The sequence below is a fragment of the Haemaphysalis longicornis genome, unplaced genomic scaffold (assembly GCF_048455015.1).
Source record: "Haemaphysalis longicornis isolate Haplotype H1 unplaced genomic scaffold, Haemaphysalis longicornis Haplotype H1 scaffold_9, whole genome shotgun sequence".
Classification (NCBI taxonomy): domain Eukaryota; kingdom Metazoa; phylum Arthropoda; class Arachnida; order Ixodida; family Ixodidae; genus Haemaphysalis; species Haemaphysalis longicornis.
Genome location: NW_027526460.1, coordinates 55,417,981 through 55,444,805, shown reverse-complemented (window position 1 = coordinate 55,444,805; position 26,825 = coordinate 55,417,981). Strand labels below are relative to the sequence as shown.

The 26,825-nt window shown below is 46.5% G+C and overlaps 2 protein-coding genes across 2 annotated transcripts in view; both read left to right on the top strand.

Moving 5' to 3' along the window:
- LOC144151330 (procathepsin L-like) overlaps nt 1-26,825 on the top strand; it is a 217,570-nt gene that overhangs the window by 165,347 nt on the left and 25,398 nt on the right. The gene's annotated exons all lie outside the window — the stretch shown is intronic.
- LOC144152379 (cathepsin L1-like) lies at nt 1,195-13,530 on the top strand. The gene is made up of 7 exons (XM_077683649.1): nt 1,195-1,312; nt 2,701-2,843; nt 3,865-4,062; nt 6,690-6,884; nt 8,016-8,184; nt 10,141-10,249; nt 13,385-13,530. The coding sequence occupies exons 1-7, from the start codon at nt 1,195-1,197 to the stop codon at nt 13,482-13,484; spliced, it is 1,032 nt and encodes a 343-aa protein (XP_077539775.1). The 3' UTR covers nt 13,485-13,530.

Below are 26,825 nucleotides of genomic sequence, written 5' to 3'. Positions count from 1 at the left end.
TATTCATCAAACTTCCACTTTTTGCGTTCTTATTCCAAGTTGGAAAATACTTGCTTCTGGAAAATTGTGTGTACTCGTGACGCTACGTGATAACTATTGTATATTACAAAACCGTACCGGAGAAAATAAAATGGGGGGTCTTGGGCTCCGGCAAGCTGCAAATGTGCAGCTTTTTCCCTATTCCTCCCTCTCTTTCTCAAGAGAAAAATAATTTGATTTGATTTGATTTGAAAAGATTGGTGGAACCGCCAGGGTCAGTGGCTCCGGATGGGCGCGTACCCAGTATCGACATCTTCGGAATGCCGTGTGATGTTTACTTGTCTGACAAGCAATGGTAAACATGATCAGTCATCAACCACGCGGACGAGCACTGTGCCTGCAGCGTCCCGATAGCTCCGGCGACTGGAACGTGACAAAAGCACATGCCCGCGAAGATTGCCCGGGGAAAACGATGAGGAGGGCAAGGAGGAGCGACCGTGGGATAACGACAGTCCTGGTTAAAAAGGACCGGACAGATTCGGTCCTCTTTCTTCGCTCATTCCTCAAGAAGTTTGGATCGACTCAACCAAGGTAAGGACAACTCTTGTATACTGCAACGCTCACCTGCGAAATCCTCGCAGCGATGTGTGTGTGTGTGTGTGTGTTTATAAAACAGTCACACACGGCCGTTAAAACAGCCACAAATTCCATCACTATTATAGTTTATATTATCAATTGAGTGAAAGCTGCATAGAGAGCAGATTTTGTTATGCACTTATTTCATTTGTCATAATAACCAGATGACTTACTTCTAGCATCGCAGGGATGTGTGAAGCGTGCTTTAAACTCGATATAGTGAAAACGACAGATGCACCAAACGAGACGTTTAAAAAAAAAAAACGATAAGCACAAGAAGCCTATTGGCTGCTCCTGGGGGATGAAACATTTATTCCATAAATCATAAAGCCCTGTTTCTTCTACAGAAATTTTCCCTTATATTCGGCGTGGAATCACGATAACGGACTCTTCTCCTTTGCTTCAACATCGAATTACGTCCCTGTCACTGTACAGCAAAATTTATCTTTAATGAACTAGAAAAACGACACAATCTATTTTAAGCAAGCGTCAGCGTTGTAAAGCGTAATTTTTAGGCGGAATCACCCATACGAAAATACTGATTTTCCCGTAGTCTAGAGGTCTACAGGAGCAACAGCCATGAAGTCGCTGTGGATACTCATCGTTGTGCTTCTGGAGCAATTACTGGCGACTTGTTCATCCCCATCTCAAGACTACTGGGCGCAGGCCCAATGGATGGAGTTCAAGGCGCTACACGGTAAGAACAAGCGCGAGTTTTCAAAACACAAAGACTAAACAAAGAATACGCCCTGAATGTTCTCCATGGGGATCATCATGTGTCGAATTTTAAGTCCGCTCCCCGTCGAATTTTAAGTCCGCTCCCCTTCTTCTTTACTGCATGAGAGGCGCGTGATTGGGTACAACCCCATCTTGGCGCTGAATTAACTACGTGGACTCGAGGAGGCAATCCGTCTGTTTGTCTATAACGCTTGACGTGTCACACTTTCACTGCTTAATAAAATGCTATTATTAAAAGGCCCTCGGACCGCCATGTTTTCACCGAAGACCACTCATATTTGCCTTAGATATGTGTTCCTACCAATGCATCTGTGTAAGTAGTGAAGCTAACTTTAAGAAAGCCTCGGCGTACTGTAGCATGGGATCTAGAAGGCTCTAGGGTCATAATAATTTTATACAAAAATCTTTAAATTGCACCGGCGAAACTTTATTCCAAGCAATAAATTTGTGTATAACAGTGAAGCCAACTTCAAAGGGGCTCTGTGTATAGCGTCATGGGGTCTCATGGAGGCACTTACAAAAGGTCATAGGGCCCTCTCTAACATCAGATTGGTTATATTGCCCCTGAAAAATTGCCCTCCCAGTAATGCAATTGTGTATAGTAGTAAAGCCTACTTTAGGGGTGTGGCGTATAACAGAGGAGCTTACGCATTTACCCGACAAAAAGCGAGCGCGACGTTCAGTTCGATAATCAATATCAATGACGGCGTTTATTTATTTATTCTTCTTTTTAACCTGTTCTTTTTTAATCTACGTGCTCTCCCGCTGTTTCAAATGACGCAAAATGTTTAAGGCAATGTCCTTTAAAAGCACTGCATGTCTGTGAAATCGTAGCCTGTAAAAGGTAGTTTGTTTTGCACTACCAACACGTTTAACCGCAAAGCAAACAAATCAGTCCACTGATGGACCATATAAAGAGGTTGGAAGACAGGGCAAAAAAGATTGAAGAGCTGGTGGGAAGACGCATACTTGCTCAGGCTTTTTTTTTTTGTAATAGTACAGAACCATCATCAGCGGTAACGTTGCGTTCGCAGAAAGAGGCTTAGCGCAAGCGATGTTCCAGGCAGCAGAATTATACATTATTTAAAAGTTGAAATTATTAGCGCCTTTTTTTTTTCCGAGTACATAGGCACATCTCGTGCTTCCTCGTGCTGTACAGACGAGGTGTTCTCGTATCTATAGACACATATAAGATTTCCTTTGTTGTTTCCTTAGACACTTCCCCATCACCAGTGCACGTCGCATTTATCCTCATTTGGCACAAAATTGCGGGAGGGCGTGTTATAGGTGAACAGTTGTCACCATTCGGTGGTTTCCGCATCTCCCTCCTTCCCGCTGTCGTCGCAGGCAAGAAGTACAGCAGCGCGGAGGAGGAAGAGTTTCGCATGAAGATCTTCCTGGACAACCGCTTCGCGATCGCCAGGCACAACGAGAGGTACGGCCGGGGCCTGGTCTCCTTCAAGCTCAAGATGAACCAGTACGGCGACCTGGTGAGCAGACCACCGCAGGGCCACTGCTTGTTCTGTTACATGGCTAGGACTTGTTGGAAGCCTTTTTTCTGGTTTGTCATATAGGTTGTATTCACTAGCGAGGCACGCATGCAGGCAACCATGTGAGTGCGCCGTCACTGGTTACGTCGGGTTCTGCGGGATGGCGTAACTTGTCCGTGCTAAGCACATGTGTGCTGGACGGTCCGAACTCTACCCCACCGAACGCATAGTAATGCCTCGAGTCCAATGTGAGTGCGATTAATAACATTTCTGTTGACACTACCGTTGAGAACCGAGTTGAAACTTAGCAGACGACGCACGCCGGTATTCTTTTTCTTTTGCGTGCGGGTGCAGCGGCACAAGCCACTCCATGTCCGTGGCGCTTCGGCCATGTCCGCGGCTGTTTCCAGTGTTGCCAAACGAAGAAATCGACAGCTAAACTTTCCAGTGAATACCATCTATAGAAGGGTTTGGGTTGTGATTATGGTGACTTTTGGCAGCGACAAATTTGGGGCGGCTTGGGAACGTGTGTTTGCGTGTCTTGCTTGAGTAATTAATGAGTGATTCTCACCTTAATGGTCACCGGCGCTGTAAGTGTCGGATTAAGGAATTTGGGCGGTGCTTAGCGGAAACTCTGCCAAGCCGACCTTACTCAATTGCCATCATGACTCTGAAATGCCGCGAGTATTTTTTTTTTTTTTTTTTTGAGAGCCAGTTTCTAGAAATATGAACCTTCAACTGGGTCAAGTTTTTCTGAAGGCATCCTTGCCTGAATCTGCATGTCATTTCCCAACTTCAACGGCATGGTTGATTACTCCGAAAATCTTGTTTTCAAGAACTCAAATATAAAACTGCAGCACTGTATGGAATATTGCGTTTTGTGGTATAGGTACCGCGTGGAAATCGCTCCTGTTTTATGTCGTATACCGTTGGAGGCGTTGCATTTAAGAAGTGTTCTTAGCTGCGCAATTATATCTGATAAAATCAGTACAAAGATGTCGTTCATTTTGTTTACCAACAGCTTCAACACGAGTTCGAGGAACTGATGGGCAGCGGAGTGATGGCGGACCCACCGCATCTTGTGGCTGAAAATGGGTCCACGTTCATGCCTCCAGAGAACATGGCGAATGGACTGCCTCGATCCGTCGACTGGCGGAGTACCCTGGTCACGCCTGTCAGGCAGCAGGGTGTGTGCGGATCCTGCTGGGCCTTCAGCGCCGTGAGTTCAGCGCATGCGCTCTTCCTACAAGACGGAGAGATAGACGAACAGCTGGAACTCAGTTTTACGAATTCCCCGATAAAGCGAACAGATTGTCTCCGTAACTTCATACAACGATTGTGTTTCTCTCGATATTGCAGCAAAAGCTGTCACTGTATTAATAGGGCTGCTGTTATTGGAGGTACTTTTTCCCAGAGATAGTCTTCTGTCTTCTGTAGGGGGCGCAACGACAGTCATGTGCAAATGAAACGCGATCACGAAAATATGAACCAGGACACACAAATAGCCCAATTTCTTTCCATCGCGTTCATCAGTGCATCGCGTTCTAAAATATACTGCATCATGGCTATCCAAATAAATGTTTCCTGCGTAAACAAAATGTCACGCATACTGCGTTACAAATTTGGTAGTTCGAAAAAGAAAAAGGAACAACGCTTACTTTTTTAGTGAGCATCGACATTCTCTGGAAGCACTCATGGAGACCAGTAAAGCTCGGGACGCTCACAAAAATAACCTACAGCTCAACCTCGATGCTACAAAAACCTATTGTATGAAAAAAAAGTAGGATAACCGACCAAAGGATTATCAAAAAAAGAGATACGTCTAGGCTTTCCATACAAAAGCCTACTTCGCTGGTCTCTTAATTTTTTAATACACCTTTGGTCGGCTATCCCACCCTTATTAAGTAGGAATTTTCTGCCTGACCAGCAGGCAACATTTCGTCAAACCTATTGTACCAATTTCCCAAATTAACGAAATCGTATCCCCCACAGTTGCCCAGTGCTCTCTTTTAAATTATGTATTTAACAAAATAATTTGCAGGTTTGGGTTACTTCGTTAAATCAAGGTTTAACGTATTGCTGGTCATGCCCTGAAAATCCGACTTATCTTAAACGAGGGAAATTAATGATTTACCAAGGTGCGTAAACTCTACACAGTCGAGTTAATAAATATCGCTCCCACCCTTCCGTAACCATCGAAATGATCTGCTCGGAATTTCTTGTCGTCTTTTAGCTTACCTAACTTGATGCCCTCAGCGTTAGGCGCACAATGGTAAAAATGTGATGACCAACTTATTGGAGCCGATTCTTGCGTAGAAAATTGCGCGATGATGATGCGAGAAGATTCAAAAGCACAGCGAAGCCATCGTGATAATTGTGCGAATACGCGGGAAAGCGTTTTTTTTTTTTTTTTTTTTTTCTGGCGATTTGCAGGGCTGACCCGTTTCGTTAGAGAATGTAAGCACATGATAAGCCACGCGTGTTTTATACCTGTTCCGCGTCGGCTGCGGAAGCGAGTGCTCAAGGCGGTGTGAAGTAGCACCTCGCTCTGCGCAGGGAGGGAAGAGCGAGCGCTCAGGTCGGTGTGACGTCAATGGGTCACGTGTGCCGCGCTTCTCCCGCTTCTCCCTGAGTTACCTTCGGGTGCCTCCTCCACAGGAACTATTTTGGATGCAAGGGGGAGAGGACAGCTTCTTCTGAATCATATATCGGTAGAAATTGCTGGCTAGTGGTAAACTTGGCCTTGCCGTAAATTGCGTTAACAGCAAAGCTGTATAGCAAATCGTAATTTTTCGTGTCCGCAGTTAAAAATACCAAGCAATTGTCGAGCGCGCACTCGTGAGCGCGGGCATCGCGGCGACCGCCCGGCAGTTTACAAAACAAGAAAATGCCTAGCGCTCGTGTGGGCGTGCCTCGCGGTGACCGCCCAGCGCCCCCGGCGCACGTTTTTCAAACCAAGCACACCCACTTACGGAGATTGACCAAGATTGCTGCGACCACCCGGCAGTTTAAATAAACTAAGAAAATGCTGAGCGCTCGCTTGTGCGCGCCTCGCGGTGACCGCCCAGCGTCCCCGGCGCACGTTTTTCAAGCCAAGCATACCCACTTAGGGAGATTTCCCAAGATTGGCCAAAAAAAAAAAAAAAAAAAGCTGCAGCGTTCGCTGTAATCGCGGCAACACTTGCTCGGAATGAGAAAGACTCCAGCGTTCACCGTAATCGTGGCAACACTTGCGCTGAACGAGAAAGACACGTAATAGCGTGCGCCCGCCCAAGGGGATGTCCAATGATTATCACTTCAAAAAAAAAAAAAAATGAAGGAAGCTGACACTTAGAGCAACAAGATGGAGTAAAGGTTAGGTCGTTGCGGCAGCGAAGAAGCAAATCGGCTGCAACCATGGACTTAGACCTTCGTGATGGTCGTGAAGGTTGCGTACAGCTTTGCTACCTTCACGTCTTAAGGCCCGTTCACACTTGCGACGAAATCGAGCGAAAGCGACGGGAATTCCGTCGCTTTCGCTCGCTTTCATTGCAAGCCTTTGAACGGGCCTTTGCACGTTAGTGCGAGTTTCCTTCATTTTTGTCGTCGGACATGGCGTATTCGCCACTGACTGACAACTTCATAACGTCGGCGCCGCAGATGCGCTGCAAAATATCACGGCTACCAGTACACTGCAGTTTGTGGCGGCACACGTACCGTAAACAGCCCTAGGCACTAAAAACTGACTTCGTTATAATCCGTACTTCATTAAGAACGGGGATTATTTCCTTTTTCTTCAGTTCAGTTGGGAACGCGAAAACTTCGAGCAAAGCGATTCGTTATAACGATGATTTCCTGCGTACGTAGGCCGGCGCTGTGGAAGGCCAGCACGCGCGCAAGACTGGAAAACTCGTGGTGCTCAGTCCGCAGAACCTCGTGGACTGCTGTCGGCTACCCTACGGCAACGAGGGATGCGCCGGAGGTGGCATGGAAGGCACTTTCCTTTGCGCCCGAGACAAGGGAGGTATCGACATCGACGATGGATACCCTTACCAAGACAAGGTATGCGCCCGCGCATCTACCCTAAATGCTGGCGATTTCCAACTGCCGTTGTTGCGTGCGTGTGCGTGAAATAGAGAGAGAGAGAGAGAGAGAGAGAGAGAGAGAGAGAGAGAGAGAGAGAGAGAGACTGCTGAACGTGGGAACGTGTGTTTAGGTTAGGGGAGGGGAGGAATAAACGTCTTCGTAACGCAGTCAGCACTCGCGAAGAATCCTCAATCCAGGACCCCTTGAGTCCGTCCGGCTTCTTGCGCTCTCTTCACCAGCCAAAGCTGATTATCAGCGTCCGAGATGGACAGTGCTCTCTCCCGGGGGTTCTGCCGAAAAATTCTGGGCTGACCAGGCGACGCGAATTGTCCACTGTGTTCTCGTGTAAGGTGGACAGGTTTGGGGATTGAAACCCCGACCTGTCCATCGCGCGGATGGCGCCTAAAAGTTTAGCATGTGTGCCTTGTGTACGGAAAGCAGCACGGAGCACACATCGCGGCAGGCCCAGAAGAAAGGAACAAAGCTCAATGTGCGAACGGTGGAGTGGTTGTAGCCGTTCCCCCTGTGGGAAGAATATTTTGGTCTAGGTACCCCTGGAACCTAGCGGCTGGCCGGGCGCGGGAGACCAGAGTCTTCTGGTCCTCCATCCGGTGACCCGGTCAGTGACTTGAATCCCCATTGCTCAGTGATGGGGGAAGGGTTGGGGGGCTAGGAATAGGAAGTGAGTGGAACATGTTAATAAAACGAGAGGCCATAATGCCCTGGAGGGGGGGGGGGGGGGGGGGGGGAATGGGCATTTTTGCAGTCTTGGGGACCTTTTAACGAAATGCGCACAGTTTAGCCAGTTGTCACTAAAAATTCAGTTCACACATTGAGGGGGGGAATAGATACGGTCAGTCTGGGAGAGTCGGTCATACCACCACACCAATTTGTACGGACCGTTTTCATGTGTGTACTGGGTGATTACTTCTCGAGTAGCAGGATCTGACGTCAAGGTCAAGACTAATTGCTCCAGTTGAGTTATGGGAGTGGGACCTACAGTTAAAAGGTGATGTTTTGGTGCATTCCATGCTACGCTTTACAAGCACCGAAGGTCACCGGCCGGTCTCGCAACCACGGTGACTTTTCTCTCAACGCTCCCAGCAGGACGCCGTGTGCCGCTTCGACGAGAACAAGGTGGGCGCCCAGGTGACGGGCTTCATGGCGGTGCAGCCGCGAGGCGACGAAAAAATACTCGCGGTGGCCGTGGCCACGGTGGGACCCGTGTCCGCTGCCGTCTACTCCAAGCTCTTCAACTTCCGATTCTACTCAGAAGGTGCGCATGCTGTGAAGACGAGACAATATCGCTATAGTGTTTAAACATTCCCACCGTGCAGGCGGGAAAGGGGGTACCTGTTTCTGTCTATCACCGGTCTTAAAAAAGAGCAGCAATCTCAGACGCCTCAAGTGTGAAGTTTGCTTTTAGTGTTAAGCCTTCCACGTGACTGTGGTGTTCATTTTAAATGCAGAACATTTCAGTAACTCACGATGTCACCCGCGTTGAGGTCCGTAGTCGTAGTCCGCACCCCTCCCCCTTCACTATATAAAAAAAATACTATCCGGCGCCTGGTTTCGATCCCTCGACCATGCGGGCGGAACGCAATGTACATGGTGCTCTACCCACTGCGCCACAAAGCCGACACAGAAGCCGACACAAAGCCGACACAAAGCCGGCTATGAACGCGCCTTATATCCTTGACTCATTCAAACTACGTCAAGAAGCCGCTGATACAACGCATTCACTACCATCAACTCCCCAAACACTAAACGTTAACGCAATACACCCACCCCCTATGCGACGCATTTACTCGAGTCCCCCTCGCGAGGAGATGGGCCCAATTTTTGCCATTCGAGGTCAACATAAAGAACTGCAGCCTTTCTTTTTTCGGTACCCTAGGGAACACTGAAGTGAATTAGCCGAACTCCTCATTATGTCTGCATTGTACAGTTTAACCCATGTACTGAATCGCTGGACTATCAGCGGTAGTCGACGAGACCTATAGTTCATCTGTAGTGGCTCGCGGAAAGGAAATCACCATGCGGCGTTGAAGCATGTTAGCCACGCGTTTTCGTGCTGTTGCATCCGGGAAGGCGTACCCGAGCCGAGCTCCGTCGCCTCCGACATGCGTGGGGTAGAATGGTGAACCGAGCGGCCAGCCAATGCTGCTGCCTTGAAGACCAGAAGCCGAAGGCAAACTTAACTTGTTTACTTCATGGCGAGAGATGAGCCGAAGCCAGGCAAGGACAATGTCCCGACGGGCGAGGTTACTGTACAGGACTCGAGCAGTGTGACTGCATTGATTCACTTATTTATTTCACTTATGGGTCTTATTTATACCCAAAGCTCTAACGGTCAAACAAGCGTTCCCTCTAGATTGTGCGCACGACACGAATGGTACAGACACACAACACTATTTCCAGAGTTCGTGAGCGGCCGGTAGTAGCGGCGCACGCTGAGTCTGAGAGAGGGGAGAGAGGAGGTCTCCGCAACGGCTTTCGCGTCCTTCGGAGAAGTCTCTGCGAGTTGCGTCGGCCGCAACCGAAGTTTGAATCACGCCGATAGCGAGACGCCAGCGATCCGACTTTTCGAGACATGTAGCGGCGTGTTTGAATCCGTCAGCTGCAAGCGTGAGTCACCGACAGGGAGGCCTGCCTGAAAGGCGCACGTAGTGGAGGCTTCGCCACACAGCCAAGGAGTACGGCACAAAGCACTGCGGCGGGCTGATTCGTAACATGCTACTTCAGATTTTCAACCATTTGATGGTTAATATGTTTGTTCATGCGCACTTTGTGCAGGTTGAACATGCTATAAATCGGCAAGATTTATGCCCTGCAAGATTTACCGATGTTATGCCTTTTATTTATTTATTTATTTATTTATTTATTTATTTATTTATTTATTTATTTATTTATTTATTTATTTATTTATTTATTTATTTATTTATTTATTTATTTATTTATTTATTATTTTTTGAGTACCCCCAGGGCCTTTACGGCGTTACAGATGCAACGTCACCAAATGTACGAGGGGGATGGTGCGGTGTAATTGCATTCTAGAACGCTCCTTTCTCGCTAAGGAACTCATAAGATGACCTACGCATTCTGCGCTTTGATCTGGTTAGGTAATCAGACGATGTTTGCAAATCCCGTCAGAGTACTTTTAAAGCGTCTCACACGAGAAGGCAGCTATGAGCTGGGTCGCTCACTACTCCCCGTGGCGCTCTGAACCCAGGTGTCTACGAAGACGAATTGTGCGGCATGCGGCAGGTGGACCACGCTGTGCTGATCGTCGGGTATGGAGTCACAGAGGAGGGGCAAAGCTACTGGATCATCAAGAACAGGCGAGTCACGCGATCACGCCGCCGTGCTCTTAAAGGGGCCGCGGAGACAAATGCAATTTCGGTTCATTAAAAAGGATGTTTCGTCCCAATAACAACAATACCAATTTTATCTCTAACGTCGAACAAATAATCGAGATAATAAAGAAAACATAGGCTGCGTTCTGGCGGACAGCTTGGTAGACAGTTTACGAAGCAGTCTAATTAGACGTAAAAAGGAACGCGCAGCGGTCACGAACGTAATACAAACGCAGACGACACCCGCACCAGACATGTTGAGTAACGCAAGCCGCAGGTGGTGGTGGTCATAGAGTTTCATACTAATGTATATTAGTATGAAACTCTATGGTGGTGGTGGAAAAACGTATTTATTTGAGCCGACAAAAGAAAGAAAGGCCGCAGGTTTCGTAAATAACATTACCGTTATTATTAAAAACATTACGTGATTTAAAAACTAAACAAAATCATCCGTACCACTATTAAATTATGCTAAATATTTAAATAAAATGACAAGTTAGTTTTTAACAACATTTATACGCAAAAAGGTTGCGCTGGCGTTCCTTAATAGTTTGGCCAGGAAGTAGCCTGCATCATTGCTGACTTCGATGCTGTCTCCTAGAAGCAGTCTTCGTTGACTGCCTCGTTCGAATTGGAACAGGGCTTAACATGGCGGACTGTCGGTGAAGACGGCAACGAAGCCGTCTATAGGTTAAATTTGAACGCACTAATATTCAACAGCGAAGAACCCCTGCCTGTTTCCGGCATCTTTCTTATGACGTCACAGAATCTTGTGTGTGCGATTGGCGGACGCCGACGTATATAAACCACCGCCAAGAGACGTGACTAGGAGATTGTAGAGGGGCCTCTCGTTCCGTTTTATCGCGTCACTTGAATGCTAACGCGTAGTTCACACTCTGTAAATTATTTTTAGTGCCGGTTCATAACACGCCATTCCCGCCCTTATTACGTCGCTGTAGCGCGAAATTGGAAAGCTTTGTCCACGTTTCCTGCGTTTTTCGGGTTAAAGAACGTATTTTGCGGATGGAACGGAGCTTAATGAGCTACCAGGGCCTACTTGTTTCATATAGAACAAGTTGTATTTTGTCTTCATGGCCTCTCTAACTCTGAATCATTTGCCGCTTGTTTACGCCGGCGCTTTCTTTCTAGCGCGTTAGACTTCAGCATGTGGAACTCGGACGATGCTACGCCTTATTGTACACGACCGCGATAACAACGAGAGTTTGAATGCGGCATGACCTCAGCAGTATGCCTTAGGGCTATGAAAGTACCGTATGCCGCTTGTATGCAATGAACAATTAACGGGGGAGCTTCAAGTTTGTCTGTGGACCGTACTCTGTGTAAGATGCTGCCTAATAACAAAAAAAAAACACGATTGTACAGCTACAATGCAAAGCATGCAACGAACAATTAACGTGCGACCCTCAAGGTTGTCTGTGGACCGATGTCTATCTAAAATGCTGCCTAATAACAAAAAAAAAAAAAACAGGATTCTACAGCTACAATACAAATACAATATGAAAATTCAGTGGCCTTCCACTCTGTTTAGAAGGATGACCAGTGAGCTGTGGTGCGTAATGTTAGAGTAGTCTTCGCAGCTAATTGTCATATAATTTGTCTCTGGCATGTCCCGGTAAAACAACAGTGGCAGCTGTTTTCTGTAAACATACTCTCTCCGTAGATGCTCATGGGTTGACAGCAGACAGCAATTCTGTAACGTTTACGACTACACTTTCAGCTAACTAATTGTGTCAATAAAGTGAAACTCGGGGTAGTGGTAGAGTCGTCTTAGCAGCTAATTTTCATATACATTGTTTCGAGATACTCCCAGTAACACAAGAGTTAGAGCCGTTTTTTTTCTAATCATATTTCCTCCGTAGATAACCCGGCTTCATTGTGCAACGTACAATGTGGAAAAGTGAGCTTACAAAAACCAAGCTTACGCATCGCTGCGAAGACTTTTTTCCAGGGACACTATAAGCGGTCTTATATGAAAGCATGAATTAAGACCCAAGGACCACTGTTTTATTTATTTATTTATTTATTTATTTATTTATTTATTTATTTATTTATTTATTTATTTATTTATTTATTTATTTATTTATTTATTTATTTATTTATTTATTTTTATTTATTTATTTATTTATTTATTTATTTATTTATTTATTTCATACGCTGAAGGTGTGGCGCACAGTTTGACGATCCCCTCGATCTGGGAGGGCACCGCAGGATGGCGCTACGCTAACGTGCGATTCTTATCTGCATTGCTCTGTTGTCGGAGATCGTCTGCTGGGTACTAGCCATAGACAGCCTCTCTGTTGAAACAAAAAAAAATTCGAATGTGTATTAAAATATCAGACGTTCGTGACATCAAAATTCTAGCAGCACCAAGATGTAACAGTAGTTCACTTGAATAGTTCTCTCTATATAATACAGTAAAAGCTCGTTATATCGAATTCGAAGGGAACCTTAAAATAGCTCGAATTAAGCGGAGTTCGAATTAGCGGGCGGCCACCAGAAAGAACGGACGTCGCGCCCCACTGCGCGGGCAGAACTCAAAGAAGCCACCTCTGGACTCGTTATCGCGAATTAGGCGCTACTACGCATTTGTTGAGCGCTACGTGATCGCAGACCGAGACCAGCGATTACGGCATAAAGAAAAGCTGCAACGGCATACGCCGGAGCACTGGCGCCGGCGGCGCGGCGTTCGCTGCATAAGCAAAATAAGCTGTCGCAGCAGCGTATCCGCTACGCTGTTGTTTTTCTGTTTCGCTGTTTTGCATCTCTAATAAATTTCATTTGGTTTGGATTTCCAACACATTGTAATCGCTATGGGCCGACTTCTGCGAGGAGCGATGGAAACCAAATGATCCCAGTTCGAATAAACCGTTCTGGATAAACCGTTCGAAATATCGGGAATTTCCCCCCATTGAAATGTACAGGGCTGTACCGGGACAAGGGTGTCAGTTCGAATTAACCGTAAGTTCGAATTAACCGAGTTCGAATGAGCGAACTTTTACTGTATACACGTCTGCCTGCCGCATACTATCTGTTATATCTCTGTATCTATCTATCATCATCGCCATCATCAAAATAACGCTTGCTCTCCTCTTCGCGCAGCTGGGGCGTCGGCTGGGGCACGAAGGGCTACATGCGCCTCGCCAAGGACGCCTCCAACCAGTGCGGGATCGCCACCCTCTGCAGCTTCCCACTCGTTTGATCCAACCGCTCCCGTCTGAACAGCGAAGACATCACGGAGCCGAGATAAGGGGATCCACCAAACCGAATGCGACAGGAGGAGTGCTGCGGGGCAGTTGACTTGCGAAATTCTGGGACAGAATTCCCTAAAAACGACGGCTGCCATCTTGAAGTGACGGGGCATTGGAGTGCAAATGCGTGTATTCCTTGGTTCGAAGTCTTGAAGGTGGTGGATGAACTATAGAAATGGCACATCGCATCCCACTGATCAGTGCCCGGAACCAGGAATACATGCGTTTGCACGAGAATACCCTTTCACTTCAGAATGAAGGCCGTCGTTTTAGAGAATTCAGCCTCTAGTGTGCATTTGTCAGCCAATGCGGCTTTGGGATTTTTTTTTACGACGGCGCAACCAAAGGGAACTTACCACAACCCAAGCGAACTTCATGTGAATACAACGCCACCTTTCTCATCCGAACACGTCAAGCTAACGCTGCACTTACACTTGCTCGAAGTGAAATCATCCTTTAAGATGATCATGTGCCCGACACAGATACATCGGTGACCCGCCGCCACGAAAGACCAAGGTCTGGTAAGAAAAAATATTATGTGGAACAGTTTCCGACGCTTTTGTCGCCCAGAAAAACACTCGATAGAGCTCGGTCACGCAGGTGATGCTACAGCTAGCAACTTGTGTAAATAAAGACGTGATGAATCCTCTCCCCCAAATCATTAATTTGTTTTCATTGCCTTCGCTTCACCGAGGGCTTTATATTGGCAGCGTACCCTCATTCTTGGGATGCTGCCAGAAGCGCGCAAACGTTTGCTGCTGACGCAGGCGCCATTGTTATTGATATAAAAGTGGTGTTGGCTTACGGAACGCTCTCCATGTCGGATGTCCTGCTGACATTTGACAATTTAGGCTGCACGAAGACTGTGTCCCCGTATCGGTAACACTAAGAAAGCGCAGCTCTCGTAACGTGCGTCAACGCAAGCGGACAGTTATTCGTCACCTGGGCGCTGACGGACGAATGCGAGCTGTTGCTTGCCACTTCGTATTCACGTCTCGGTTACCTGGACAGGAGTAACCACAATGCCCATCTTAAGCCCATTATTGTAAAGTTTATCTTGCCAAGTACCATATTTCCGCGCGTATAACCCGCGCCAAAAATTCGAAAATTTCAGTGGCAAAGTAGGGGCGCGGATAATACGCGGTTTTTTGTCCTTTAGTACAGCTTCACGGCAATGCGCGTTGTGCCGTGAAGATGACCTTTTGTACAACAGTGGGGACTGCGGCTCAAGTGATAGCTCTAGCGAGAGCAGTGGCACTGAGTGAATTGTAACTTTCACCTTGCAGTCAGACTATTCTATCTGCTAAGTATACGCTTTTTCTGTCTACATAGTATGTGATGTGTTGCTTGAGCAGTAGCTTTGGTGCAACCTCTCCTGTATCAAATGTGCAGGCAATACTCGAAGATATTTTTTTTTCTTTTCCGGTGGGCTGAAAGTGGGGGTGCGGATTACATGCAGGAGCGGGTTATACACGCGAAAATACGGCATTTCATGTTGAGGGATCCAGAAAGTTTTTAGAACAGCTCTTCCTTACTTATAAAAATAGTCGAAAGAATCCGTGATGTTCACCGTTGATTTTCGAACAGAGAGAAGTGGAGTGCCCGGGTTACAGATTTGAATCAAGGTGATCCTGTTGACAAATGCTTTTAAAGCACAGCATCGGTTCAGCTCAAGCTAAACCAACTGGAACTGCATATTCAATAACTTAAATTAATTGTTCTTTTGAAAGTCTGCAAAGTTGACAAGGCGAAGAGTTGCCTGCAGCAAAGCGCGCTCCTCCGAAGCGTGTGGTGATAACGTCGCTGTCACCGCCATCCAACATCAGCAACATGAGTGCCTCTTTTCGACAAAAAGGAGCCTTCAGGCGAAAGAATCTTCCGACACCGATCCCATACAACAAACAGATTGAAGTTGTAAAATTGGCTGACATTTTAACCCTTCCGATCAATACGGCAGAGCGATTTTGGAAGGCCTTACGTGTTTTTTTTCAGATGACCAAGGCGTTCCACGACAATCATCACTAAGGCTACACACGGAGTGAGGTTTCGCACTCCTACTACAGCATTTGTGAAGGTTGTAGTAGGAGTGCGAATAGCGTGAGTGCGCTCCTTACTGCATGCACGCGCAAATACCGGTGCGGATGCACGCGTTAACGTTAGACGTTTGCGAATATTCGAAACTTCGAATTCGACGCGGTTAGCCTATACTATTTGATTGTATATGCAGAGCAGTGTTGCAGTCCACAAAAGTCTATGTTTTCGAATACTCGAAATTTCGGGGCAATAAAAGTTGGCTCCACCGCACGAATGTAATATACTTTCAAGCTTTAAGCTTCACCTCATGACACGCTTTTTGGGGGTTGGCTTTTTTGCACAACGCAAAAGTCGTGCAAACAAGCCTAACGCGTGCAAGTGTTGCGCGGAACAAGTATATGTATGCTAACGCTGCTGAATATTAGGTGAAGTAAAATGAGTGAGAAATCAAAAGCTTTTGAAGCGAACGCTTTCTCAGTGGGAACGATGGCGTTCTGCCATAAAAAAAAAAAAACTAGTTAATTTCCCCATAGACCGGTTGGTGGTCAGAGAAACTCTGATAAGATCTATGGACACACGGCACGTGCTGGAAACCGGGCTCCCATTATGTCGAAAGAGTTACTGGATTGGATTGAATTGGAAAACATTTATTGAGCATAAAAGTGGGTGGCTTTCTCAGCCCAGATAGCCGTGGAAAATCAAGAAAAAGGAACGCTTCTAGATAAGACGTTACACGCATCGATCACGAAGAAGGAGTACATTTGTATATCTTTATCTCATAAATTACGTGCCTGTGTACATTTAGATCGTTCGTAATTGCGTTTACCTAGTGCGCGAAAAATCGCCGCATCGGTTCGTTCTTCGTTCGCGATTTGGGTCTTTGAAGGTTGCACGATCGATTGGACGCACTTTGAGCGAACGTTGGATGCAATTTTAGATTTCGCACTTATCTCAACTTTCTTTATGAAGAGATAGTAAGTTTTTATTTATTGGCAATGCCTGCGGTAAAGGTGCTCGTCATGCCAGCCACTAACATGTCGAGCCTTTTTTCAATGACTAGCGGGGCCACTGAAATTTATGCTCTGTATACTCACAGCTTTTCTCGGAACCTACATGCTAAGTTGTAACGGCAATGCATTAAATTACGCATTCAGTGAAAAAGCCGGCGTCTGGCGCATCTGTCACTCGTCCTCGCCTTACAATTGTTGCTCTGCGGCATCGTTGTTCTGAGGAGTGTGGTTCCCCACTTAAACAGAAGAGGAGGAGTGACTGCGAAGCGGGATTGCCAGGCTTCGGTGCAAGTCCAGATGATGCGAATTAATATGGCAGGTTCGAAACGGAGCGCGCACCCGCCGCGGTGGCTCAGTGGCTAACGCGTTGTGCTGTTGAGTACGAGGACGCGGGTTCGATTCCCGGTCACGGCGGCCGATTTTCTGATGGAGGCGAAAAGCAAGAACGCCCGTGTGTTCGAGATTTCGGCGCACGTTAAAGATCCCCAGGTGGTCAAAATCAATCCGGAGCCCTCCACTACGGCGCGCCTGCGTTGCATCGGCGCGTTAAAATTTACAATCAATCAACAACGGAGCGCGCCAATATAGGTGAATCGCAGCGTGAGAAGTCTCGACAGGCGCGAAAACGCGACCTACAGGGCTGCGGACGCCGCCATCATCATGCAACGGAGACATCACAGGCCCCCTGGAGGGATGACGTGACGAGCATCTCTAATAGGTTACCGGGCAGTTCATAGGTTGCAACGCAAAAGTTAGAGGTCAAATTTTGTTGAGGTAACCCATAAATCGCTGAAGTGACGTATAGACTGGTTTTAACTACCCTCCTGCAACCCTACTGCAATAAAGAAAACGTCAAATTCGCTCCACTGTAACCTTTATGCTATAGGTTACTTCCATTTAAAAGTTGCATTATAGGTTACCAGGATTGAAGTGTATCTGCGACGCATACCATAGCGCATCGACGACCACCGGCGTGGGTACAGGCTCCGTAGCGACGAAACGGCTCCTAAACCTTCCATTGGCTTCGGAGTGTACGGGCTGGTATGTGTTGCGGAGTAGTAGCACGTACCAACCAACGAGCTACCATAAAAACTCTGAAGAGTAACCCGCGCCAATTTAATCACAAAACTATGAAACGTATGCCACGTGGAAAACCTCGATAACGGTGTACTCACAGCGCGCAAAAACTCAAGAAGCCTTAGTAGGACTTGATTGCTGGCTAGTTGGTTCATGACGCGCGAAGGAATAAGTTTGCGCAAAAGACGAGGACGAAGAAAAGAAGGACCAAGACGAGCGCTCGTCTTGTCCTCTCTTTTGTTCGCCCGCGTCTTTTGCACAAACCTATTCCTTAGTACGTCAAAGAAGCCCTCAAAGGCGTTTAACTGGGCAGTAATGCTTTCGCACTCACAACCCATAAGAAGTATCCTTGGAGTGATTTTTATTCCACCGTTTTTCAGTCTTGTTCTTTCGCGCTATTTTTTCCCACTTGGATTTTTTAGGTCCTGACTGCCTACATAAGTTACGTTTATATATATATATATATATATATATATATATGATTTTGGCCAATAAACGTTTATACTACTATGATTTCAAACGCTCTATACATCCTAAAGCAAATGCTGTCGTATTCAAAAATACCCGATTCACAATGGGTTTGCACTATTTGTATTCGAAAATATTCGGTACAATCCTCAGTCTGTTTTTACCATCCATATATAATCAACTCGCGTTCCCGAATTTGATATTCGCACAACTTTATCTTACTCCATTACCAGTGACGCTTCCAACGCTAAAGAAATGCAACATAAAGCCCCGCCAAGCGGAACTGACCCGTCGTTCATTCGACAACATCTCCCGAAAAAAACTGCAAAAACAACCTCAACGCACAGCGTACTGCGGTGAATGACAGTTCACACACCAGGGGCCGAATTCTCTAAAACGACGGGGCGTCGCTTTGAAACGACGGGGTAGCGCCATGCAAATGCATGTGTTCTGGGGTTGGGGCCGTCGCTTTGAGGAAGGTGTGCACCAAGTGGGGGCCGCAGAAAAGCACTGTGGCAAGGGCGCAAAGCAACGCCCACTGCCCCCCCATCGTTTCACTTGTCGCTTCTCGCCCTTGCCACAGTGCTTTTCTGCGGCCCCCACTTGGTGCACACCTTCCTCAAAGCGACGGCCCCAACCCCAGAACACATGCATTTGCATGGCGCTACCCCGTCGTTTCAAAGCGACGCCCCTTTTTTAGAGAATTCGGCCCCAGGTCGCGCGCGTTGCTAAGCGGTTATTTGACAACCCAAGTCGACCCATCCGCACACTCATTCGCCAGCAGTTTTCGCCTCGCTCGAAGAACCGTCCACGCCACGTTGCGTCGGCGTGAACGGGTCGAGGAAACCGGAGCTCTTGGTTCCCTGGCGATCTGATTCCCTGGCGTCCCGCGGGGGTCGGGGTTATCACCGGAGTCGCCGTTGAAAAGCGCCATCACGCGTTTGAATTCCCGTAACCCAGAGACAGCGTTTATCCGGCCATCGCTGCCTGACCTGAGCGAAAAAGAAGTGTGGTCGAGTACGCAGTGGAATTCAAACTCGTTCGCCTACTACGGGGCATCTATATTATTAATTAGCGGTGCTTTTAGGTGACTGGAGGTATACAGAAGGCACTCAGTGCCTTAGCTTGGACTACCTAAGAAGTTCTTACCAATAGCGGGGCCACTTTTCCACATGAATTTGCTGGCTATAATTATGGACTAGGCGCGATTCGAAGAAACCCATTTCTCTGTGTATCCTACTGAAATACGCTGTGCACGCTGGCGTCGGTGCATGGCAAGATTTTAACTCACTGTTCAATCCAGAAGGCGGTGATGAAAATCTGGAAACATCTGAATGAAACCAGACAATTTTTGCTGCCGTCACACGCGAGATTCACCGTTTCACCAACTGACGATTCAGTAGGATACACTCTCTTTTCTTTTCCAAGGCAAAGACCCTCTCGGCCCCATACGAGGAAAAAAAAAGCATCGTTGTGACCGACACATGGCCATAAAAATAGTACGTCAACAAGCACGCACCCCTACTCATCAATTAAGCACAAGGAAACGAAGAGCGCTCTCTCAGAGCCACGTTGAAGAACGTACAGTTCGCATCTGTCGTGGCGTCGGCAGCGGCTGTGCACGTAATAATACATGCAGAATCAAAAACAGCTGGGCAAGCTGGAATAGGATTATAAATGAAAGATTTCACAGCACGATGTAGCGAAAACAAGGCAGGACACAGAACAGTGCATGCAGTACGTGTCCTACAAACCTGCGTTCGTCTACCTGTCATGTTCTCGTTACTTCGTGCAGTAATAATTTTTTCAGTGGCCGCGGCGGCCGCTTTTCTGATGGAGGTAAAAAGCAAAAACGCCCGTGTGCACGAGATTTCGGCGCACGTTAAAGATCCCCATGTGGTCAAAATTAATCCGGAGCCCTCCACTACGGCGCGCCTCATCGCCTGCGTTGCGTCGGCGCGTTAAACCGTACAACCAAATCAATCAATCAACTGTCTGTGCTAATTTTTTTAATGCGTAGCATTGTTTGCCGAGTACCTCCGCCCCCATCCCCAATAGCGTAACGCCCCGCGTACAGACAAAAATGTCTAATTGGCAGAGTTGAGACTTTTACGCGTTATAATAGCGCACACGGAGATAATTGGTAGAACAGAATACAAAAAAAATTAAAAATAAAAGATTGCAAAAGTTAGCTTACGAAATCATAAATACGCATCTCATACATCTCGCCAAAAGGATAAGACGAAAATAAAAAGTCCAGGAAAAAAACGACGCAAACACGAATTTATAAAAAATCGCGAAACGGACCAACCATGTAACGCCCCGCATTTGCACAAAAATGCATAATTGGCGGAGTTAACCCGTTTAATCGTATGAATAAAAATCGAGATAAATGGTTGAACGGAAATTTAAGAACACGAAAAACTACAGAAAGTAGAAGAATTGCAAAAAACGGGGGTTGATTCCTCTGTCATAGGAATCGTTAAAGCACGAAAGTGAAATGTGCAGCGAAATCTGCAGCTGAGCATGATTTGCTGGTCGGCAGCTGTCTTGTGGGCGCGCTTGGCGAGCGACGTCCTGCTGGCGGGTCGCTTCGGCAAAGGTGTACTGGCATCATTTCCATGACGGATATGACGTCAGTGAAATCTTGGCATATCCCGGCATAAAACACTTTCGTGTTAATATATAAAACCCGACAACGAACAACTCTAAGTATATCCAGAGTCCTTCAATCTGGTATAACGTACTGATGATGATGATGATGATTGCTATTGGTTCCCCCTTTGTAGCGGAGTGATTACGAGTCATCTTACCAAAAAGGACTAAAAAACCCATGTTTTATATTCTTGGTTTTATAACAGCGCTGCTTAGGGCAGGCACAAAAAACTTATTAGGCACAATATACTCTTTTTTCTCCTGTTACAGGCGGTAACTGTCCTAGGCAATATTCTCCTCTCTGCTTTTCGTCCACCAGCATTCTAATCTTCTTTTCTAGAGGTTGCTCCCCCGCAAGAAGACACTGTGTGCAGGAATGCGTCCTTTACAGGCCGTTTGCTTCGTTATACTGGCGTCACTTCCGTGACGGATATGACGTCAGCGAAGTACCCGGGAATAAAACATTTTCGTGTTAAAATTATAAAAGTGAGCTTACGAAATCACAAATATGTCCCCACAAAACGAAGACGAAAATGACAAAAAGCCTAAAAGGGAACGGCGGAAACACGAATAAAGCAGTTGCGAGAATGGACCAACGAAGTAACACCCTTCATTTGAAAAGAAAATGCCTAATGGGTGGAATTAAAGCAGTTAATTGCCATACTAGTGTAAATGAAGATAGTTGGTTCAATGGAATGATAAAAAAGCAAAATTCAAAAATTAGAAAATTTGAAATAATAACAAGAATCAGTCTACAAAATCGAGAATTCGGGTCTTATACACCTCCCAAAAAAAACGGACACTAAAATAAAAAAGCGCGCAAAACAACAATGGAAACACGAATGAATGAATGAATGAATGAATGAATGAATGAATGAATGAATTCACAAGGATGGCGTTGTGGCCGAAGAGGGAAAGGGGGCGGGTGAAAGGTAGGGAAGATAGTCCACGTTTCTAGGTCCTTCCCACGAGGTGTGCGTCTTTGGCGAAGGCGCACATCGTGAGCAGCGTGTCTTCCACTTGGCCCGTCGGGTAGAGCCATTCTTTGAGGCTTCGTACTCGCCAAGACTTGTGCTTGTCTCGGATATCTGCAAGTTCCGTTCCTTTGCCGTCAATGTCACAGAGAACCGCTGACCCTTAGGCATCTACTCCGGAAACACGAATAGAAATATACTGAAGACACACCAACACTATAACGCCCTGAATTTACACAAATACGCATGATTGGCGGAGTTAAGACGCTTAAATTGCTGTAATAGTGTAAACACGTACATCATTCTAGAAGGTAAACAACGAAAAACTGAAAAACAATAAAATAATCCAACGTATTTAGCGAAATCTGGCTATGAACGTATACGATGACGAGCGGCGTAAGAATAGCGTGGATTAGAGAATAATTCTATGATTTTCTGCACATTTCTCATCCGAGAACGTTAATTAAGTATGCTTTGATCCAAGAAAAAAAAAAGAGCCTGTGTGCAAGTACTTACGTACCTCGCCCAATTATCAAATAGTCATCATCATCATCATCGTCATCGTCGTCGTCACGAAGCTCGACCACTAACGGGTGAGGATGAGTCCGCTCTTTATAGCTGGTGAGCAACAGATCTTCGGAGTGATAACGATGATACAAATCCTTGATAACAAGCAATGGTGGGTTATCTTTCTCTCTGGAAAATCCGGAGCGATATTTCGGTCTCGTAACTCGTGATATGCGGCGACAGATAAGAGGAAGTGCGACAGTATGCCACAGTCACGTTTTAATGCGTAGCATTCTTCGCGGGGTACCCCCACAACCAGGACCGTGTAACGCCCTGCATTTCCACAAAAATGCAGATTTCGCGGAAGTTCCACCTGTCATCGCTATAGTACCGTAAATGGAGACAACTGGTCGCACGAAATTATAAAAAATTAAAAATACTGAAACTAAAGAAAATAATAAATAACTAAAAACTAAAAAATAAGAAAAATAGAGAAAAATGCGAAATATGGCGAAACGTACAACGACCTGCATTTACACAATAATGCAGATTTCGCGGAAGTTTCACCTGCAATCGTTATAATAGCATAAGTGGAGATACCTGATCGAACGAAATTTCGAATAACTAAAAAAAATTAGAAAAATATGCAATCATTACGGATACTGGCGAACCGTGTAACAACCTGAATTTCCACAATAATGCAGATTTCGGGAAAGTTCCAAATGCAGAAGTTATAATAACGTAAATGGGGATAATTGGTCGGACGAAATTTTTGAAAAACTAAAGATAAGAAAGATATTAAGAAATTACGGAAAATGGCAAAACGTATAACGCATGGCATTTGCACAATAATGCAGATTTCGCGAAAGTTTCACCTATACTCGTTATAATACCGTAAATGGAGATAATTGGGGGAACGAAATTTTGAAAATTAAAAAAAAATAAGAAAAATATTAAAAAATTACGGAAACTCGCAAAGCGTATACGCGTGGCATTCCCATAATAATGCAGATTTCGCGAATGTTCCACTTCTAATCGTTACAACAGCGTAAATGGAGATAATTGGTCGGACAGGAGTTAGAAAAACCAAAATACTTGGCTGTAAAAAACTCACACTCGAGACAAGCGGCATAAGAATGCTACGCATTAGTAGATAATTTTCTGAATTTCTGCAGATTGTTTTTTTTTTTCTTCTTCGAGTTCGCGACAACCCGTGAGGGAACACTGGGACTCGTTGGAAAATGGCAGGCTGATTCAGCAGCTACGCAGACGAGACTGAAACGGTGTTTATTGTAAAACCACACTTGGTTTACATGCAACGCACGGCGAAAGTTGCACACTTCACTCGCAACGCTTCCCGGCCACGTGCCGCTTCTTCGTTCCAAACGCCGGCCGACCTCACAGGTCGACGTTCCGACCCTCGACTCCCCGCTGCCGGCGCCCCGTGAGTTACGCAGATTAGTCGCGTAAAATGCGCCCTAACTTGCAATTTATCGTGAAATAAGGCTTGGCCCCGCCGAAGGAAGTCGAAATAGGTTTATTTCATGCACAGCACAGAGATGAAAGCAGCAAGTTCGAAAGGCGCTGACTTTGCGTAGAGACGAAGCCGTACGCTCGCCCGCCCGGTCGTTAATTCACGCACCTGCCCGTCTGACCGACTTTTCCCCGCGAGAAATGGATACCTCCTAAAGACCGACCACCTCACGTCACAGGGCCACAGACTGCTTGGCATGCTTCTTTTCGCACTCTTTTCGCACTTTTCTCCCTCCAGACGTCGCGGCTGCGGGATATCCGGTCATTAGAACTGGGCGAAACCCATATGTGCACGGAGAAAAGCTGTCGGCGCCGAGGCTATTGTATTTTCGAGGAGTGCAATGTACGTGTGTCTGTTTTCTGTTGTTCGTACTGCTGCTGTTGTTATTCCTTGCTCCTGACTGACTGCTGACTGACTGTCGGACTGCATGAATGCTGACTGTTGTTATGCCTGAGTGTTGACGGCCGGAGGAGGGCTGCGCGTTTGAGACTTGTGTTATAGATATATCAATATGTATATATCTATAGATCTATGTCTATCCACCTATATGTCTCGTTCCAGTTATTTTTCGTTCAGATCCACATAAAATATGTGTATCACCCTTTTTAACTGGAACTTACAAAGAACCAGATTAAGAGTATACTCACGCAACGTGCACCTATAAATGACAGTGCACCTAATGAGATAATTACGCGATAATGTGACGGAGTGACCACTTGCTCAGGGCTGTTAACCTTCCTAATTAGTTATTGCCGGGAATAAATTAAATGGAAGTAATTTCGCTTGGCGAATGTAAAAACACACGCTGCGCTGCGCTCCTTTTATAAGCACTCTGCGTCGGCTGGGGAATCGAGCGCTCAAGGCGGCGCGGTTCAAGTCCTTGCTCCGCGCCTGCTGGAAAGAACGAGTGCTCAAGGCCGCGTGACTCAGCGGGTCCCGTTAGCTGCACTCCCTTTTAGACGCCCTTGCTGAGAATTTAGTCTAAGAATTCTTATTTTTACACAAAGAGGAGACGAACGGCTTCTTCTACGCGTTCTTGGCTGTTAACTTCCCTTACGCGTGCACGTGCGTGGGTGCGTGTGCGTGCGTGTGTGGGGGTGGGGAGGGGGGGCGAGAAAAATCTATCGTGTACTGATTGGGCCTGCTTTGACTTTGTTGTCGCGGTCGTACGCTCCAATACAGCTGTCGCGGAGAACACTGATGGCGAAGTGTTCTTAAGATCGCGAATAAACAAATAAAATGTAGTAGTATAGGATAACCGGAAGACGTCGTGAGAGGGGAAGATTGTCTTGTTGACGTCCGCGCAGAATAATCAGTAAAAAGCGCTTTCAGTTTCGTGCAGATTAGAGTGCGCGCGGCCATGTTGGCGCGCGTGGTCGCTGTAAGATATCTCCGTGAGACTCGGGAGGCTCGCGTCGATAAGATCACGAGGGTTCCACAAATTATCATTGGCACGCGGACCGAGGATAGTGAGATAGACGAAGATGTGAAGAAACTTCTGGAACGATGGCAGCAGAGCTGGATCCCACATCTCTACCTCTTCCTGCTCGGAGCAGTTCGACACGGCGTCTCTTTTCCGTCGAGATATTTACATAGAAATTCCTGCTGCCTTTCCAGCGCCTCCTGTGAAAATGTATTTGTTATAGCGTAAACGATGGTTTGGTGCAAGAATGTATTATGGATAAGGATGGGGATACATATTGTAGATATAGGGATATAGGTTATAGATACGGATATAGACAGTTTTTCTCAAAGCCTTGACATTGCTCTCCGCCGAGCATAGCGTGCTCAGTAAAGTCTTGAATAACAGAGCTCACCACTGTGCAGATGCATCAGTCGAGCATACAAATCTGCAATGAGAAGGCTTAGCCCATACAGCAGCTTTCTTTGAGGCGTGTTTGAGTGAAGTATAACTACGCCAAGGGTGTGCATTTAGTAGAAAGAAAAGTCATATTTATAACACGATGAAACCACACGAGGGTGGCATATTTATACTTACAAAGGCTCAAGGAAGCAAATTCTGTGTGACAGGTCGTACGTTGTCTTGTGTAGTGCGCTGCGACGCCTCGCTAAAAACCAACACTATACCACGCAGAAGATGAGGAAGCTTTAAACCGCTTTACGCTTGCTTGCAGTTCCGACATTTTACAACTCAAGGGACAATTTTACAGGAGGAGGAGGAATAAAGATTTATTCAACTGTATGAGTTCCGTTGTAGGAGGCCTCCTTAGTCCAGGAAGCCTTGGTCCTTGGCTGCCCGGCGGACCCTAAAAATGTCTTTATGGATTATGAAACGCGCATGCTTAATTTAAAGGAGAGGACTTTATATGTGAAAAATGAAGTGGAAGGGTGAAATGTTTGTGGTGGGTTAATTTTGAATTGGCTCCCTTTTAGACCAAACCCCGTCCAGCACGATCAAATTAAAATAAAAAGCCTATGTAGAGAAAATACGCACTGCTCCTAAGTGCATCGTTCGGGGCACTTGAAGCGCCTATTACGACGCAGTCCACAAGGCCACAGAGGGCACTCCGACTGGGATCCAATAACTATTTCCTTCCTCCCACCCTCTCTCTCTCTCTCTCTCTCTCTCTCTCTCTCTCTCTCTCTCTCTCTCTCTCTCTCTCTCTTCCAGACGAGCGGCGAGCAACCCGAGACATGTGGGTGGCTTGGTAGTGTCCACGGTTCGTGATAGCGCCAGTTGACCTCGGGCAATGCCTATAGTTTCGGATTCTATTCTGGTCTTGGCGCCCGGGGCAGCTCGCATGTAGGACGCTGCTGCGGTTGCTGAGCTTAGCCAGCCCCATTCGCCTTGCCTGCTTTCTGGAAATCGCCATCGCTGGCGGATCTTAACAAGAGACGGGTCGCGCGGACAGCTCGCCCTGTGTCGGCGAATCTCGAGACGTTTGGCTCTGCACAAATGAACGTTCAGCCTGCAAGACACGTCCGTATGTTGATATGCTCATACTTATTGCATCTCGATCGCCGTTTTCAAAGCAGATGAACTACAAATGCCAGCCTCTAAAATGGAGAAAA

Coding starts and splice junctions, on each gene's coding strand:
- LOC144152379 (XM_077683649.1), top strand. CDS start 1,195: ATGAAGTCGCTGTGGATACTCATCGTTGTGCTTCTGGAGCAATTACTG. Junction 4,063..6,689: donor CCTGCTGGGCCTTCAGCGCC/GTGAGTTCAGCG, acceptor CTGCGTACGTAG/GCCGGCGCTGTGGAAGGCCA. Junction 6,885..8,015: donor GATACCCTTACCAAGACAAG/GTATGCGCCCGC, acceptor CGCTCCCAGCAG/GACGCCGTGTGCCGCTTCGA.